Source organism: Cicer arietinum, chromosome 7, assembly GCF_000331145.2.
Source record: "Cicer arietinum cultivar CDC Frontier isolate Library 1 chromosome 7, Cicar.CDCFrontier_v2.0, whole genome shotgun sequence".
Lineage (NCBI taxonomy): Eukaryota > Viridiplantae > Streptophyta > Magnoliopsida > Fabales > Fabaceae > Cicer > Cicer arietinum.
Window position 1 is genome coordinate 8513585 of NC_021166.2, and position 19907 is coordinate 8533491.

The following is a 19907-nucleotide window of genomic DNA, read 5'->3' on the forward strand; positions in this document are numbered from 1 at the left end:
ATATATTTTATAGCAACAGAATAAACAGAAATAAAACAATAATGACATGTCAGAAAAGATGACACATAATGACATAAACAATTAATCGTTCAAAGAGAGGAAGGGCATGAATTTAGACATGATGACAAGTATTTGGACACAAACTTAATTACTTTAAAAAAAATCTAAAAATAAAAAAATTAAATAATATATTTTCGTTTTATAATAATTGTGGCATTTGAAAACAAAATTATCTCAAGAAAACTTTTGTTTTTAGTTTCTAATATAACTTTAATTTTTTAATACTAATTTTACTTTCTAATTAATATTATATTCATCATTCTCATTTATTGATTATTCACTAATCACTTATGATTATTAAAATCAATCAATTTATAAAATAATTTGGTAGAATTATTTTTTATTATATTTTTTTAATTTATGTGAAATAATTAAATAAATAAATAATATGTAGTTTTTGCGCGCTATATTTGAATGGTCAAAAGTGAAATTAAATTATATTTAATTTATAGTTTTAAACTTTTTATAGAGATATACGGTGATTTTTTTTTCTTCTATACAAATGGTAAAAATATTGAGATACAACTACAAAGTTACAACTTAAGGATATTGGTGATGGGCAATTGAGCAATACCATACAAATATATTTAGTGAATATTTAACTCCTTTATCAACGACATTAATCCGGCCATCTACGATTAATAAATTCATGAGAAACCAGCAGGTACGGCCACATGCTTCTGGATCACTGCCGAATGTTTTGAATTGCATTTTGACGCAATATAGCTTAATATTTTTCTTTTAGAAAAAAATATATCCACTATCTGTACAACTAAATACTTAATAAACATGTACGTCAAACTAGTATAGTAATACTGGTAGCAAAAGTCAATCGAACATTGAATGGGGGAAATTATACAATGTAATCATAATTGAACCTGGTTTAATAAATCCTTGTGATCGTGACCAATTCAGATGATTACAAGTCTACAACTTATACATTGAACCGTGTTGACAACAATCCGATGCAAGTTGACAGAATTTTAATTTTATATTACATGGACTGACATGGACGATGCATAAACTACCATGAAATAAAGATAATATGAAGCTAATATTCAAAACAAGGAATACGGACGACAGATTTTGGTGACTTTGCATGAATCATAGGTAGCAATGCAATCTAATTCATGCCTTCACAGGCCAGCGAGCATATCGAGATGAGCTTAGTCGGCTGTCCAACTTTGCTCCACAATTTCCCTCACTCTTCGATTGTACTCACGCTTGTTCTCACTGAACATTCGAGCAGCTTCAGAGTTTGCAGGTGAATTTGGGTTGGGATCACAAAGCAATGACTGCAAAAAAGGAAGATAACATTATAGAAAATAATCTTAACATGCTGACACAGGCAAATCAATTTAAAAATTTCAAGGAGAGTATTCTATTAAGTAATATGGGGGAAAAAGTTCCTCGGAAACTTCCAAATACAATAATGAGATGCCAAAGAGTGCAATCAGAAAGATGGTAATTAGGACATGCACAGAAATATTATGACAAATCAACCACCCTAGAAGCTGAGTTATTGCATGTCATTGAAAAATGGCAAAAAATAAAGTTCAATATTATTTGATCCACATTGAATGGTCCACATCACACTCTTGCATCAAGGGTGCATTGGGAACATGACCCCGCAAAGGAAAACATTCAAGCCTTGTGCATACGATGCTATATTTCACATTACATATTCAAAATAAAATAGGCAAGTAAGAGAACTGATATATCTGCCAATGATGCATGGCCTATCAGCACACATTACACAATTTTTTGGGAAACACCTCATAGCAGGTTCAATTTCCAGAATTTAATGAGCCTATACTTTCAAGTTTCATTTAGTCCACCGTCCAGTCCTTTACATCCCCTCAACAACAGTCGTAAAACCTCCTCTTAAGCAAAAGTAGGAGAACCATAAAAAAAATCGATTCAGAAAGAGAAGTCTACAAAACAGGACAATTTGAAATCCTCCTAAAATACACCATATGAAAGCAGCAGTGCAATCCGTTTGCATAGCAGACTTAAATAAGTATGCTACACAAAGGGCATTCTCAATTTGAAAGCTAAACTCAAAAGTCATTAAAATAAGAATCATTAAAAATTGAGAGCTGGTAAAAGAAAACAGAAATGTCTTGAGTTCTGCAAAGAGAAGACCATGATAAAACTTTCAAGAACTAAAGTTCAGAATTGCATACCCTATAAATTGACTAAAAAGTAGAAACAATGAAGAAAGGAGGAAAAGCTATGTTAGCATCACAAATGACCGAGGAGATGAGTAAGCAAACAGAAAACGACCAGTTATTATGAAGGGTGGTGCAATAAAATAGATAACAATTAAATAAACAAAAGGTAGAAAGTGTTCAAAGTGGACTTTGCAGAGGCACTGGACTTTGTATTAAATCGGTTCAAAGTGTTGCTGAGGCCAAATCCTCTAGGTAAGGCTAACTATGTAAATATACGTGCTTGTTTTCTTCTATTGCAAAATACACAGAATATGAAAAGAATTGTGGCATATTGGTTAAATTTGAACGATTCAAATTGCATGATTTGAAATGAGTTGGCAATCCAACAATTCATATATCATATATAAATCCACAAATAGCTGCGAATCATAGTATATATGCATGACTACTGCAAATCAATATCACTGATATGGATTTCACAGCTAAACAAAAAGCATTACTTTCTTTTTTGATTTTGTTCACCAATTTTCATCGAAGTAATTGGAAGGTAGTATAGGCTTAAATTGTTCAATGTAAAAGGGATTGAAGAAAAAAGGGGCTCATTTCAAAACAAGGGCTTCAGAAAGTCACTCACTCACTTCATGTGCATCTCATTTGGCTATATCACTGCTCTGCTTATGCTCTGACTTGTGAATTATGAGACTTAATGATTAATTTATTTTGTTAATACATAGTTTAAAATCATCAAATTGAACACTAAACATAATCTGTAGGTGTATAAATATATCTAGTTACTTTTCATTGTGCAGAACTTACAATTCAATATGGTTAATAATGGTTTATGACTCACAATTGAAAGTATCACTTCCAATTCAGGATTTGATAATCATAATATATTATTGATTACACTTTATTAGATGATACCTGAATAGAAGTGAGTATAGCAGCTACATCATATATAGGACTCCACTGGTTTTGCAATATATCCAGACAAATACTTCCATCTGCATAAACTGTCCACAGTAGCAATTACATTAGTTGGGGGACACTTAACTAATGGATAAGAAGTTTAGTATTTTCGACCTAAAACTTACTGTTTGGGTGAAACATTCGGGAGACAAATCGTACAGTGGGCGGCTTGTTTGGATAATCCTCAGTAAATTGAAGGGTCAACTTAAACGTGCCTGAATAACTCAAATATATAGACATGTAGTTATGTAAACATATCTAATGCTATGATAATAAAAAACCAAACAGAAAATATCACATCCAAACATATACATCAAGACTACTTGAACAAAAGCACCCACTTTTCATTTAACTTCATAAAACAAATGTACAACATGGTTAGATGGGAAAAATTAATTTAGCATAATATTCTGACGGAAGTACATATTTCAAGAGAGTGTATGTAAATACAGTCTCTAACAGGTAGAGTATTCAAGAAAACATAATAGCCAAGTTAAAATTAATATTGAAAAACAAACAGAGAGAGAGTCATAAAATAGCATCAAACCTAAATACGGAAACTATATGACAGTTCTAGAAAGAAAGAAAGAAAAAACTCAATTTTGAGATTTCCTATATATACCTATCAAGAGAACCTAAACTCTTTTAGAGGATGGAAGGACTACAACGTTGTTTGCAACATAATTCTAATACCATTGAAAAACAAGTTCAATTAATATAATAGAAAACCTCCAAAAAACTAATATACCAAAATCATTAAAAAAAACTTTTGTAATCCACAAAACGGCTAAATAACCTAATTGACACCAGTATGACAATTGTTTACAGATAGTAGCTTCGGTAAGGAACTGACTCACCTCCATCCCAAGGAGTATCATCAGGACTGCAATCCAAAGCAGACAAGAAAGCAGAAATTGCTTATCCATACATACTTAAACAGAGCGAAAAAATAAAATAAAATAAAATAAAATAAAACAAAGTGACTATAATATACAAGTATACATAATCATGCATCTTGATCCAATTTCCAATCCAACTCACCCAAATATTACAGCATTCCACAGCATGATGTTGTTATCCTGAGGTGCACCACTGATTCCTGCAGGTGGGTCTTGTTGCAGCCTCTTAAAATCTCTCATAAGTCTCTTCCTAGCAGGAGTCGACATCGCTACCACCTATAAAAATCAACAGCAACAAAATGGAAACAGTAAACACTTTAATTTTGTCCATCTCAGTTAAAAAAACAGTTCCGCATAACAAAACCTAGATGAGTATATGCATGTAAGATGCAAACATAACAAAATTTCGAAATTCTGATAAATGATTTGTAAGGAAACAAATTGAAGAAATAAAAATTGGCAGTAATCTGACAGTGAGCTTCGTCGGCAACAAAACGCGAAACCCCTAAAATTAAGAAGCAGTGAGGAATTCAATTTAGAAATTCGAATAATGTTAAAAGTATATGGTTTTGATGCAGATCCACAATATATAAGAAAAACGCAACCGACAGGGAGAAAAAAAAAGGAATAGTTGAGGAATAAAAAGGAGAAATGAATTGAAATAGAATAGACTGACTTGTTAGTGAAAGGGAAGTGCAAAGAAGATCGAATCGAAGGATTGAAGGGTTGTGTTGTGCGTGTGCGTGTGCGTGTTAGAGAGATAGAGAGAGAGAGAGATAGAGAGATCGAATCGGAAGCAAGGGCGGCTATGCTGAGAAAAAGTAATCCATTTTAGAATTTAGAGGCGTGCTGCCATTGGTTTCGCTTCTAGTCTAATCACCACCGTCCCCTTTCCACTGCATTTTATTTATTCCCTCAAATCTCAATTTACCCAATAAAATTTAAATTTTTATCAAATATAATATAATCATTAAAACACTATTAACAAATCAATCATAAACTAGTCAATATTAAAGTTAATTAAAATATACTAACTTTATAAAAAAAAAAAATCACAATACTAAATGCTAAAATTTTGTCAAAAATTCAAGCTTGATTTTTTTGTTATGAACGAGGCCGACTTAGGTCTTCATGATATAAATACAAGGTACAAAGGCCAATATGCAGTCATTCCTTTTTAAGTCTCAAATTGTATGATGGTTGATTTAGTTGTAACTAATATCCTCCTCAATGGTATTCAACACAATAGTTTGATGTTTTTCTAAACGATTGACATAAAGGCTTCTTTACAAATATTACAACTATATTGGACCCGCATTGCATGGCCAAAATCGATGTTAACTCTTGAATAAAATACTACAAAGTGAGAACTATATATAACTAAATTTTTATTAAATATATTTGGATATTCTTTTGCAAAAACTCTTTGAATTGCATCAAATTTCGTATTATTTTTTTTAATTGGATCAAATTAAACTCAATTGTATATACAATTTTTATAATAATTATTTATTTTATTATTAGTATGAAATGTTGTATTAATTTTTTAATAATACTTTTTAGCTATGAGTTTAGTATACAATATTTAGTCATTTTTATAAAAGATTAATGGGATAAAATTTTATCAATAAAAATATATTTAATTTATATTATAAACAAAATACATTAATTTTTATCTCATTTGTCTTTTTATAAAATAAAAGGATATGAAGAGTATTATTTTTTGCACTATTTCTCGTGTTCTAAACATAATCCATTTTTGTTATTCACTTGGTCAATTTTTTAGTTTATTGTATTTTATACATGTTGATGTTGTATACACTTATGTCTCTACAAAGTTCAAAACTTGCATAAAAAATTCATAGTTTTCTCTCTTACTCTTTTATTTTCATCTAAATTTATTTTAAATCTTTTATCGAAATTTATCCTATTTTAAAACAGTTTTCTATAGTATAGTAGAAAATCAATACAATATATTTTAAATGTTTTATCTTTTAAGACATGATGATTGATAATCTATCGTAGACATTTTTAGACCCATAATATGTAGTTGATGATAGATTACTGCTCCTTGATATAGAAAAGTTGTGAAAAGCATTTCAGGTAGTTTTTGCATTGGTCACACATATTTAGGATGAAGTTGGTTACCTGAATACAAATAAAATAAAACATAATATTTCAATTTCCATAAAATAAAATACAAAAATTGTACACTTAAATTAAGTTCCTTAATTAATTACATCAATCCAATCCAAAAAAATTAAAAATAAAAAATCTCTAGAAATATAGAAAAATAAATAATCAGGCATTAATCGGTGTTATCACTATTATCAGCAGGAGAAGCAGAAGCACTTTTTGTTGTAGATAATGACATAAAACTTCCCATTTGCGCATCAACCTGCGTTTTGTTCAACAAACTCGAACCACAACCATTCACTTTAGAACTTGAAGAAGCCAATGAAGTGGAAGAAGACATTGGAAATGGAAACATCTCTGCCCATTTCATTTTCTGGCTCAAATTTTCACCAACACTTTGATTCTGATTCCCTTGATGAGTATTTCCAATAAGTGAAGAAAGTGCTGCAGCCAAAGCTGATTGAAAATTTGGATCTGCTGTAATTGCTTTTGTTGCTGCAGATATAGTACTATCTTGTAAACCATGTTGAGAAATGTTTGAATTGTTGTTTTTTTGCATGTATGATTGGTATATACTTTCCATTGTATTTGGTCTACCAAAGTTTAAAGTGCTTAGATTATTGTTCCTGTTGTTATATGATTGATTCTGTGTAGCATAGTTGAGGAAGCTATTATTCCAATGCATTGTGTTTGTTTCTGGTGAACTAAAGTTCAGACTTGTGGAAGAAGGGTATCTTGCTTGGTTGTTATTATTGTAGTTTGAATTGAATCTAACAAAGGGAGATGAAATGGAAGAGTTTGATGGATTTGAAGTGAGGTCAAGTGTGATAGTTGGATGAGAATGTTGTGATGAAAGTGCAGGGTTTGATATGTATAGTTGATTTGATTTTGAACCATCTGGTAGGTAAAAGTTTAGGCCATGGAGATTGTTGTTGGAAGGTGTTGATGAATATGAAGCTGAATTGGAGGTTGATGAACCTGATAATAGCATGGAAGCTGCTGCAGAAGTTGTGGAAGCCATTGCTGTTGCTGATAAAGGAAGGTTGTGGTTGTGTGTTCCTTCATAGGTTGTGATTAAAATTGATATGTCATCAACACATCTTTGCACCTGAAATGTATAATTATATGTGGTGCATTTTAAATAAGTGATGTATTTATACTTTATCAGAGTGTTTTATTACTATGCATATGAGATTTAAAAAAGTTTTATACAAACATTCAGTGACTCTATGAGCCAATGATGTCAATAAAGTCATTATTATGTTTTTACATGTCAATTTTTGCAAAACAAAAGATATACAAGATTCTATATATATAAATTATCAATGTGAATTGAAACTCAACGATGACAAGAGTTTACATGCATATATCTACCTGTTTTCTTACTGGACATGATGGTGCAACTGTACAACGATAGTAAGCTCGAGGACATGGATTCCCCTTTGCAATCTTTTGTCCATATTTTCTCCATTGGCATCCATCATTCATCTATTTTTAAAAAAAAAATTGCGAAAAATTAAAAAACTTCATCTATTTTAAGTAGTTTTTATTTGTATGTACTTATAAGTGCATTAAAGTTAGAAAATTGGTGAATACATATGTAGGACCAAATGTATGGTGCATGTGGTTTTAGATAGTTAGATTAAGAGAGGAAATTTGTGAATGTAGTTGAAAATAATTGTGAAAACTCTTTTAATCTAAAGATCTACAACTAACAGCACTATATCACCATAATTGAATTTGATATAGAATGAGGTGAGGGGAGAGAGAAGTATTTACAGTTGGAGTATCACATCTTGCTCTAACACAAACTCTAGCTTTCTTAGGAGGCGCTTGTTGAACAACTTCATCCTCTGTATCTCTCACCATCTTATTCAGTGTCTTACTTGGTGGCCAAGTCTCTCCACCTTCTTCTTCTTTTGTTGGAACTTCAGAACTATTTATTGGACTTGAAATATTTGGTAATCCTTCATTTGTGCTACCTGATTTTGATGTTTCAAATTTACAATCCAATCCAAGAGACAACTCTTCCTTAAATTCTTCATCATTATTATTCAATGCTAGTTTTGAGACTTTGTTAACTTCATTTCTTGGATTACTACTAGGAACTCTTCCAAGGCTGAGGGAAACAAGATCTGATTCCACTATTATTTCTTTATTATGGTTATCATCAACACTGTTCTTTTTTGTTTCTTGCTTAACCATATTGTGAAATTGCATTTCCAATGTTCGGTATTCATTCATTATTTTGTTCAGGCACATTTTTAACCGTTCATTTTCTTCTCTCACTTCACTCATTTGGGCTTTTGTTGTCTTAAGCTCATCATCAGCCTGTATACAATTGCAAACCAATAATTGATGCATGTGACGTGGCTCCTAAGTGAAAAATTTAAATAGAGGAAAAATTATTGAATATAATCTATTACTATGCAGTAACTATATAAAGAATTTAATGTAGCTGTCTAATCATATTTCACTAAGTAAATATTTATTAATAATAATGTGTCGTTATGGTGAAATATGATTGAACGTATGTATAATTTTTCTACATTTGTGATTAAATAGAAATTAAACTCAAAATATTTTTCTTCCATAAAAAAAACCTTATCATTTTTGGCCGAAGATGCGCTTGGTCCAGCTTCTACCATTGATCTTTGTGTATTAACAACGGGTGGTTCCTGTAAAACACGTGCAAATATAAGATCATCATAAATTGATTTTTTATATATATATAACATATGCAAATATCTTTTATCGCAAGACAATTTTAAACTATGTTTCTTGTTACTTACATAAAAAAAAAACAAAATTGGGCAGTACTTCTAAATGTCTAAGAGAGAAAAATAAGAATTTGATCATGTATATTTGAATGAAAGATAATTGCAAGTAAGTCTATTCAATAAAAATCTATGTACATGAAAATCTATAAATGATTTTTATTTTGTCCTAACCTTCTAACTTTTAAGAAAAAATAATTTTAATAATTCAAAGTTGATAAGTAAATAAAATTATTTATGCATTATTTTAATTAGAATTTAAATTCAACTTCTACTTAACGATTCGCCATTCACTTAAGTTCATGGATGTGTTTAGATATTTTTCGTACTTGCATGTGCTTGTGAAGGATCAAGTGTTTATATATCCTTTGTTTTCTTTGGGGCACATGCATGGGTCAACTCTCAACAAAAGGGTTGATTAACTGAAATTCAACCCTAGGTATGTACGTCAAACAAATGATAATACCTTCAATAGATTTTTGCAAAGTAAAAGATATGCACAGTGTGTACATTTAAAACTTATTTCTCTGCCGACGCCTCTTTTCAATTTAATATTTACAGTGTTGACTAATTCAAGACCACTTCAATTCTTTCAATGGATCATATATAAATATGTTAAAAATAGAGATTTTAACTACTTTTGGTTTTTTTATTTATTTTATTTTTGGTTTGTAGCTAGGTATTTTGAAAACATGCATTTATTATACCAAATAAACACGGAAGGTTATATATTTTACGTAAGTAGTTTTTTTTTTTTTTTTGTACTATGTGTAAAAATTATTTAGTATAAGTAAGTACGAAAAATTATGGCAAAATTTAGTTTTGTAAAAAATAAGATAAAATTAAGAATTAAAGTCTAAAATAAATAAATTGATTAAAAATCCTATAATCTCTCTATGTCCCAAGCTATTCGGAATTTCTTGTGAAGATATTTGTGTCGCATGCATGGCGAGAATTCATGGAAGTGTGAAGACACAAAATTAATAGCCACTTACTGACATGATTGGATTTTGGAAAAATATATGGTAAGGGAAAAAGAAGCAATTAATTTAATTGAAATGATTTATAGAATTATCCGATTTAGTACCCAAAAAAAAATTTTATCCGATGTTGGTATATTAATATATAAGATTTTGTCCACTGGTCTTTTATGTAAATCTAAAAAGTATTTGAACATATTCATATTATGATTTGTATTGCATAAACAATATCAAAATATTAGCAAGCTTGTTTATAATTAAACAAAATTGGATTCGGATGTAGAAAATTAAAAATACAAAATCGGTTATAGATGTTCGATTTCTTTATCCTTTAATTTTTTATTTCCAATTAATCAAATCAATTTAAATCATATTAAACTTATGTAGATTCATATAGAGAAATAAAAATTAAGAGATGTTTTGTGATTGAAAAGCTAATTAAAAATGGCACTTAATAAATGAATAGCTTAGGATAGAATTAATTTTCACCTCGACAATGATTTCCTTATGATGATGACTTTTATCATCACCAATATTACTATGTTCACTTCTTTTCTCTTCTTTGAGTCCACTATCTCCATCACCAGATCTCCCTGAATTGCAATCCATGTATGAAAAAAGTACCTTTTTTTTCTTCTTCTTGATTTGCTTTGTGAACCTTAATTTTGGGTTTCAAGCAAAAAAACCCTCCTTTTATGTTAATATATAGGAAAACAAGAGAAAGAGGACCTGCATGAAGTATTTGACTCTTGAAAGGATTTGACTAATTGAAATAAATAATAAATTAAAAATTGTGATTGGTACCATCTTTGAAGTTTCGTACATTTTGTAAAGTCACATGGGACAAACAACAACAAGGATTTTGTAATTTAGGTCAAACTTTTTGCCACCACCTGTGACCGGAGCCTTCATTTTCATGTTATTAATTGTATTACATATATGAATTAATTATATTGGGTGAAAATATAAAATTATTTATTAGACTCTTGTATTTGTATGTCCGCTTTTTTATTGCACTAACGTGTATTAATGTATTAAGCGTGAATGGTAATTTTTCTATAATTTTTATTTTGATCTTGTATAAAATAAATGAAATTAATTAAATATAATTATAAAAATTAAACATATACATTTTAATCTGATTGACGTTGTTATGCGGTTATAGTTGTTTCCCACTTTTACAAATTGCGAGGAAATAAAAGAAGGAAATTATCTTGCGGTTAGTGTTTGGTGTGAGATAAAAGTAATAGCATTGAAATAGTAAATGGTGTCTTTGGAAGTAAAATAGACTACATCATTGTAAGTATAGTAATTATAAAAATTACATGTTAATGCAATTCTCATTCTTATACAGTTACAATTATTCTCCACTTCTTTAAACTGTGACGAAATAAAAAAAAATGATGCAATTAATTAGTAAAAGTAAAAGTAATTTTGAAAGTAAAATAGACTATATATACCCAAAAAAATGTTACTACGTTTATTAGTTGTAGGTATAAATATTAACTCTTTACTTTATAATTAAAAAAAAAAAAAAAAAGATTTGACAGCCTTTCAACAATTTATTAAAGTATAAGTAAAAGAATGATAAGGTCAATTGGTGGTTTATTGTACGTTATTATTAATATTGAATTTAATTAGGATAATGATGGTGAAACACTTATATGTTAATGTGGGTGAATATTGTGGAGGGTCTTATTTCTTGTGAGAGCTTGCTTGCTATGATGGGTGAGTGAGAGTCCGTTCATCTAACCAAGTAATTAAATGAAAGACCTATATCTCTTTTTATTATATAGTGTAACTACAGATTTAAGTAATCCTTTTTTAACAACAAAATCTATGTATATTAGAATAAATATGGAATACAAGAGCTAGTCTAACCCAACTACAAATCACTAGATAATGTCTTTTTTATTTTTCCAAAAACCACTTGTAAGTTCAAGTAATTCTAACATTTGATTTCTATTACAAACATTGTCACCTACATGTTAAGGTTATAATCTTAACATTAATTTGGTCTTTATAATTGTTATAGGTTAATGTTGTAATTTAATTAGGATTATATATTGTTTGATTGAGTTTACTGTTTTCAAATATCAAACAACATATCACCAAAAGTCAAAAACCACCACTAACCTATGAAATGTATATAGACACTCACTCTAATTGATTCACACACCTTTCATAGAAGAGTAATTGTAGTAGGATAAATTCCGTAAAAAATCTATACATAACCTCATGCTCAATATACATATTAATATGTTTCTCCACCCCAAAATATTTGACATCTTATTTGGAAAAGTTGCTTTTCTAAGTCTTCAAATCTTCCACAATTTAATCTGAAAAAGAAAATACTATGCCCTTTCTTGGACCTATAAGTTTGCATTCTGTAATTTAGTTTTTATACTATTATAATATTAAATATTTTACATATTATTTATTCCGTTTTTATTGAAAAGTACTAGTACGAATTTTTGTATGATATATTTTTCTCACATCTTTTTTGCTATTGAAGTCAGATAATTAAGCTGATATCTACTTCTGTGATCAAATGAAATTTTTAATCAATTTAAATACACTAGATGCACCTGCATATAAAATGGTCAATGGAAAGACCTAAGAGGGTATAATATAATTATGTTAGTCATTCAAATATTCATCCTATTAAATTAAATAAACACCATATGGACACACAACTAATTAATGTATTATCAGACGCATCACATATATATTTATTTACTTCAAGTCGTCAATTTAGTAGTATTACACTTGCATCATCGGATACATAGAAAATGAGGAAGCCAAGGTTAAGGTAGGTTGGCAAAGTGACAGATACGTAATATTGAACGTTGGTATGCCACGAACTTAATTAGCAAATATACAAGATGTCCACTTGTATTCTAATTTTCTAATTGGATATATGTATTATTTCTTCATCATTTTACTTTATTACTCTTATTAATAATTTGTGTATTTATATTATCATAAATACAAAATAAATACAAAATAAAGAATAATAACTTAAAAATTATCTACATTAAATTAACTATATATAGGGTATATTTAAAACAACATTATAAACTAAAAGTAGTAATTTTTTTGAACAAATATTATTTACAAATACTATGTTGTTTTACGTTGGAGGAGGGAGTAATAATAAGAATACAGATAACTGTTTCTTTTCTAGTTTATTTAGCATATATAAAGACAATCTAGGGATCAACTTTGTTGAAGTCCTATAAATTTGTCCTATACGAAAGATAATTACTAATTACATAATATATTTTGTTTATAGATTTAAAAGATCATACATTGGAATAATTTTTGTTTAGATGTTACTTATTTTTTTATTGAACTTTAAATTATTAAATCTCAATCATTATCATTAAAATAATATATATAATTATCGATGTAAACATTCAATTAATGCAAATCAATTATTTACTGCGTTACTCTATTTTTATCAAAATATTTTAAAATTAACGGTATGATAAAGATAAATAATAAAGTTTCATTTATTTAACTACTATTATATTTTGCATAAGTACTGATTAATAATATATATTGCATGTATAATCTTTTTAGTCTCATTATTAAAGAGCGACGAAAGTAAATCATTCAATAAATTTAAAACTCTAATTTTTTTTATAAAAATATATATTTGGTCGTATGCCTACAAATACACGTCAAAACATTAATTTTATAAAATTTTCAACTCTCTCCCGTATATTTTTATATTGAGTGATTCATACGGCACTACTATCTTATGTAATAGTAGTACTACTTGCATTATACTATTCTTATATATAATAGTAGTACTGTCTTATGTAATAGTAATACTACTTGCATAATTTTTTTTAATTTAATTGTTTTTTGGTCAACTATATTAACTATAAACCTTTTTCAACTTCCTTTATGATTTGTCTAGCATCGATCCTAAGCCATATGGTTGGTTGGCTAATGTCTCTCTATTTGGACAACTTTCGGAGCCCACAACTTGACTCCTAGTCACCAGCGCAGGTGGACCACATGTAACATAAGGGCTACCTTATCCAATGGCATGTTATAAGATACAAAGGAGGGGAACCAGTGGACTATTCCAACTAAGATTTATATTATCTAAAGTTAAAATTCGATAACAAATTAAAATATTTTGAGCTTGATGTAAATAAAAAAACTGATATTGCTGAAAAACAAAGTAAATAGACAATAAATATAATAGATTTATTTTTTGTGATAATAAATATAATAGAATTAATATGTTATTTAGGTGTTTATAAAAAAAATATTTGGGTATGAGAGGGAAAAAATAGAAATAGAAGAGAAAATGTGTGTTCAATTTTAAAGTGATAAAAATATCCTTAAACTATAAACAATGTACTACTTAAATTATTTCAAGAATTTAGGGATATATATTATTGCCATTTTTTATTTTTTGAAAAATCCTTTTTACTAGAAAATTTAAAATAATATATAATCACCTAAAGCTAAAATTATTTCATTGAGTTAGGATTATAATATATTTTATATTGTTAATTTTAGATACAAGTGTTGCATGCATGTTTACCGTAACTTTTCAAATACACTAAACATTTTAAACAAATGGAGAAAAATTGATAACTTATATATAGGTATTGAGTTAGTAAGAGTATCGATCGAAAGAAGAAAAATATTGTGACACTTTTTAACTTTCTCAACACATGAACGCAAAAATAAAAAGCATAGGGTTCAACAAATTTATAATTATCTCTATCATTTTATTATTATTATTATTATTATTATTATTATTATTATTGTTATTATTATTATTATTATTATTATTATTATTATTATTATTATTGTTGTACATATGAATTGCAACGAAAATTGTTTATTTAATTTTTTAATATATAAGACGAAAATTGTTGATGAACATTGGTCATGTTGTTTAGTTTGTGTTTTTAAATGTCCGTAAGAAGTCAAATCCTCAACACAGATTTCCTTATTTTATTTGTTATACGACTTTACCATATCAAAACTCGAATTTTTTTATCAGTTGACAAAAATATGAAATTGATTTATAGAATTATTACAATTCACATAGGTTGTGCATGTGCCGTTAGACTTTTGCCCATCTTGTGCTTGATTGAGTCTTTTAATAAAAACATTTTCCTTATTATAAGAAAAACTCTATTCCATGTCTGAAAATAGAAGCAACTTTCGATAACAACTCAATAAATAATCCTTTTTTTTACCAGAACAATAATCCATTCTTATATAACGGCATGTTGTTTAAAACTTTAATGTTTTTATGACTATATTTTCAACCTTCATTTTTTTTTATTAAATCAATACTTGTTACTTAAACTACGAAAAAAAATGTTTGGTCATTTCGTGATATTTAAGAATGAATTTGAATAATTCTGCTAACAAATAAAATTGAAAAATGGAATCCAATATTGCTTAGAGAAAAGAAGTGAACGTTGACTTTCAAATAACTCTATTTATTTAGTTTGTAAAACAAAGGTTTAATTGCAGTTTTAGTCTCCTTATTTTAGCTGAATCGCGAAAGTAGTCCTCCCATTTTGTTTCTTCCCAGTTTTGGTCCCTCAAACAGAATTTTAGTTCAAAACTTGATGAAATTTCATTTTTTTTGCATTTATTTAAGTCACATCATGCCTCAAGATCTCATTTGCAACAATTGTACCTAAAATATATGATCATAAATGGTGTAGTACAACTTTAAAAAATGAAATTTCATCAAGTTTTGGACTAAAATTCTGTTTGAGGGACCAAAATTTTGGAGAAACAAAATGGAGGGACTACTTTCGCGATTTAGCTAAAATAGAGGGACCAAAACTGCAATTAAACCTAAAACAAAATTAATTATATTTCTTTTTCTTTTTCCATGTCTCAATAGTTTTTTTTATAAAAAAACTGGACCTTAGACTCTGTCCAAGTCTTTGTTTAACATTTGAATGGACCATGTATATACTGGGCTGCTAACTTTTTTTTGCCCAACGAAATTGCGACTGTTGGCTTTCGTGCCTATTAGTCGAAGTATTTCCTAGATGCAATATTCGATTGGTCCATGATTCAACAAATCTTTCCTTATGCAGATTCAACCATGTGTCTCTAACGTAGTCAAAGAAAATAATATTATCGACACATGCTTGCTCAAATATTTGCAAAAGTTCCTCGTACTCCTTCTCTTCAGAACAATAAACAATTTTCCTCCACAACTCAAGAATGGGTTCTTGCATGTCTTTCTTTAATATATATTGTTTGCATTTGGCTCCAACATTTTTGTTAATATGAAGCTGACAAAGTAAATTTGTTAAAGATGGAAATACAAATTCAATTGCATTCATTAAAACAAGTTCTCTATCAGTCACAATCACTTGAGGAAATGACGTGTTTGAAACAAACAACTCTTTTAACTTCTCCAATGCCCACCAAAAGTTGTCTTGACGTTCAGAATCCATATAAGTAAATGCAACATTAAATGTCAACCCAGTTGAAGTTACACCAACAATTTCAAACAATGGTAACCTATACTTGTTGGTTTTGTAGGTGCTATCCATGATCAATACAAGAGGGAACATGTTCAACAAAGTTATGGAATCTGGGTGCGTCCAAAGCATATCCCTCACAACGTTGGAGTCCTCATGAGTCCTACTCCAACAAGTATATTTCTTAGCTTCAAGTAACTTAAACAAATGTTGCATATCAGTTCTAGGTCCTTTTAAATTCTTCCTGTATGTACTTCATCGCTTGTAAATTTGATAGATATTAGTCACATTCTCCGTATCTCGATCTCTCAAATATGACAAGATGTGTCTCGGTTCAACGTGATATTTTATCAACTCGTCAACATGTTTCTTATCTTCTTTTGTTAAGCGTCCCATAAATGCATTATTCTCAAAAGTAGCTACTAACTCATGGTTGTGAAGTCCACAGATTAAACTAATAATCCATCCTTCAGCATTTTTCAATGGTCTCGATCTAAGTTTAAACGGACATCCACACCTTTTAGTTGAAGTACCTATGTTATTTTTATTTGACTTATATTGTCCACCTCTATCACAACCAATAATTAATTTTGACTTTCTTCCTCTCTTTCCAATCTCTACGTCTGATTGACTAATGATAACTGTTACTCGATTTTGTCGGTCGATCTATCTTGCCCATGATATGACAGCTTCTTGTGACTCAAAAATTTGATAAGTTGTAAATGCTTCAGTTAAATCTATAAATATTGGTTGTGTGTTTTCCATCCCTATTTCAAAAAAAATAAAAAATAAATAAATTTATTAACTACCGGATTTTTTAAAATTTCCGGTGAAGAAAACATAACTACCGGATTTTTCAAAAATTTGAAATTTCCGGTAGCTTTCGGAAATTTCAAAAATCCGGTATTGAAAATGTAACTACCGGAAATTTAGTTGGAAAAATTAAACCTACCAGAAATTTCGTTGAGGGGGTGAGATTTTGGAGTAATTTTTTTTTACCACTCACACTAATGAATTTATTAAGGATAAAATTAGGTTTTTAACAAATTGGGGGATACAAGTTTAATTGGGGGGGTACAAAAGCTAACATTCCGAAATTGCAAAGACCAAAATAAAAGTGGAAAATGTTTATCTAACTCTCAATTTTTTTATCGGCGTAAAAAACACTAGCAAAATTAGATTTTTGATAGTATTTTTCATAAAAATTTTATGATGTTTCTTTTTAAAAATTTATAGAAGTCGTCTTTTGAAAATAAAATTTATACTACTTGTTTTTTTATCAACCTAATATATATAATTCACTAAAATTGATATAAGTATTTGTTTCACCTTAATACAAGGAGATTATGTTGCTAGTTATTTGCACATGATTGTAATAATGTATTACAATTTTAAAATGAAGATAATTAAAAAATATCGTTTAAATAGTACTTATATTATAACTGAATATACAAGACGTTAGAGAAAAAATATTAAAAAGATGTGGATTATGTTGGTTAAATTGTCATATTCAAAATATTTATATTTTACGGACAACTCTAATCAATTTTTATAATTTTTATTGAAGTGAAAGACAAAGAAGAAATGTAATGAATTTATGAAATAAAAAACATGGGTTGAAATAAGCTTTTAATTTTAATTTTTTTATTTTTATTTTTATGTGAAAATTAAAACTATGAACGTTTTTGTTTGTGTTTTTTGTTTCTCAAGTTTGAGACCAGGTGTTGGTGTTAACGATATTGTCCAACATATTTTCCATGGAGTATAATTTTAGATCGAAAAGTAGGGAATGGAGTCTAATGTTTCTTTCTATTTGAGAAGATGAAGAACTTTATATTATATTTTATGTCATCTTAGTTTATTAGTGATTCTTCTATTTGTGTAGATGAATAACATTAGATGTTATGTCATTTTAGTGTCTGGATTAGTGGGTTCAAATTTTGTGAACCACAGTGAGCCATATTGCATCTAATATTGCATCTAATGTGTAAACTATTATTACATGTCATCACAAGTAACAGGTTTGTGGGTGACATTAATGTTAATGACTATTTTGGTTAATAGAGTATTGATTCATAAATACTTATTCATAAATTCGTTCTTGAGACGAATGTGATCATGTTTGTCATTTTTAGAGATAAAGTAAATGCTTATTCAATAAATTAATAAAATATTGACTTAAATTGTCATTTAAGGACAAGTCAATTAGTAAGAATGTGGCTCGTCATATTCTACAATAAAAATCCATATTTATAGAAGGAAAAAAAAATTCAATGATAAATTATACCCCACATTTATACTCCTACATTCATATTTTTTACAAATTATCTATTTTAGTATTTTGATTTTTTAAGGATTTTCTTTTACCCTAATAAATTCACTTTGAGATCCAGAAAACTTTAATTTTTTTTTTTCAAAATACTTATGTTTTAAAAAATTTAAATTTTGTGTAGATGAGAACTTTTCAAGTTTTTCGGTGCGTATTTTAAAAAATCGAACTTTGTAAATCAGAAAATTTAAAAACAGTTGTTACACAAATGTGCTTAATAAAATTTGCACTTTGTCTAACACAACTTTTTTGCAAATTTTTTAAAACACATTTATGTAGCACAGAAAAACTTTGGAATACAAGGATGTTCCGAAAAATTTAAAAAAAGTTTGCCGGATAATAAACATGTACCAAAAAAAAAACATAAAGATTGAATTTTAAAGAAATTGGAAAAATGAGATTTTTATTAAAATATGGAGTAGGAGTATAAACTTTAGTCCATTTTTTTTTTACAAAAGTTAATGTCGCATGTCCCAAATAACTTTTTCTGATGATGTATCATTGATAAGATTTTAAAATATCATTAAATTAATAATTTAATTATTTAAATTTGAATCTTTATTAATTTATTTATAACTTCAAATTAAATATTAAATAAATAAATTATTAATCTAATGATATTTTAAAGTCTTAACAATGACATGTTATAAAAAAATATCAATGAAAATATGCAATGTGAAATTTTGTTAAAAAATGTGAATTAAAATTGATAAATACAAATTTAGAAGGATCAAAGTTCGAATAAATATTTTATAGTGACTCAAAATAAAAGTTAATATATTTAAAGGGATTAAAATCATATTTAACCATAAACTATAAGTAGTATATTATAATTACTATTTGACATATTAATTTTAACTAATTATTTTGTGGAAAATTTTGTTTCATATATGATTTTTATAATAAGAAAAAAAATCACGGTTTTTTGTTTTTATTGTAAAAATATATACAAGACAAATTTTGTCACAAAAAAATTAGTTAAAATTAGTATTTTATTAATTTCATAAACATAAAATGTGAATAAGTATAACTATTTTGACACTCTAGCCTTTGTGTATCTTTTTTTTTTTTTTTTAAGTTGTTGAAATATAC

General features: G+C 28.1%; 2 protein-coding genes across 4 annotated transcripts; both read right to left on the bottom strand.

Annotated features, from left to right (window-relative positions):
* Nucleotides 1-876: 876 nt before the first annotated feature.
* Nucleotides 877-5026, bottom strand: LOC101489466 (ubiquitin-conjugating enzyme E2 2). Of its 2 annotated transcripts, XM_027336748.2 has the most exons (7): nt 4779-4909; nt 4575-4607; nt 4245-4378; nt 4061-4086; nt 3329-3418; nt 3159-3247; nt 877-1355 (listed from the first exon to the last, which is right to left on the bottom strand). In XM_027336748.2, the coding sequence occupies exons 3-7, from the start codon at nt 4367-4369 to the stop codon at nt 1227-1229; spliced, it is 459 nt and encodes a 152-aa protein (XP_027192549.1). In that variant the 5' UTR covers nt 4370-4378; nt 4575-4607; nt 4779-4909; the 3' UTR covers nt 877-1226. The 2 variants fall into 2 exon arrangements, with proteins under 2 accessions (XP_027192549.1, XP_004508767.1); XM_004508710.4 differs by lacking the exon at nt 4575-4607 and having other exon boundaries at nt 4779-5026.
* A 1235-nt stretch (nt 5027-6261) lies between these two features.
* LOC101489784 (WRKY transcription factor 72A-like) lies at nt 6262-10685 on the bottom strand. 2 transcript variants are annotated; one of them, XM_027336449.2, is made up of 5 exons: nt 10485-10685; nt 8842-8916; nt 8018-8614; nt 7613-7726; nt 6262-7346 (listed from the first exon to the last, which is right to left on the bottom strand). In XM_027336449.2, the coding sequence occupies exons 1-5, from the start codon at nt 10602-10604 to the stop codon at nt 6411-6413; spliced, it is 1842 nt and encodes a 613-aa protein (XP_027192250.1). In that variant the 5' UTR covers nt 10605-10685; the 3' UTR covers nt 6262-6410. The 2 variants fall into 2 exon arrangements, with proteins under 2 accessions (XP_027192250.1, XP_004508768.1); XM_004508711.4 differs by having other exon boundaries at nt 8018-8569; nt 10485-10684.
* Nucleotides 10686-19907: the final 9222 nt, after the last annotated feature.

Coding starts and splice junctions, on each gene's coding strand:
- LOC101489466 (XM_004508710.4), bottom strand. CDS start 4,369: ATGTCGACTCCTGCTAGGAAGAGACTTATGAGAGATTTTAAGAGGCTG. Junction 3,248..3,328: donor CCGAATGTTTCACCCAAACA/GTAAGTTTTAGG, acceptor TACTGTGGACAG/TTTATGCAGATGGAAGTATT. Junction 1,356..3,158: donor CTATACTCACTTCTATTCAG/GTATCATCTAAT, acceptor CCTTTTTTGCAG/TCATTGCTTTGTGATCCCAA.
- LOC101489784 (XM_027336449.2), bottom strand. CDS start 10,604: ATGGATTGCAATTCAGGGAGATCTGGTGATGGAGATAGTGGACTCAAA. Junction 8,917..10,484: donor ATAAGGAAATCATTGTCGAG/GTGAAAATTAAT, acceptor CGTGTTTTACAG/GAACCACCCGTTGTTAATAC. Junction 7,727..8,017: donor CAAGATGTGATACTCCAACT/GTAAATACTTCT, acceptor TTTTAAAAATAG/ATGAATGATGGATGCCAATG.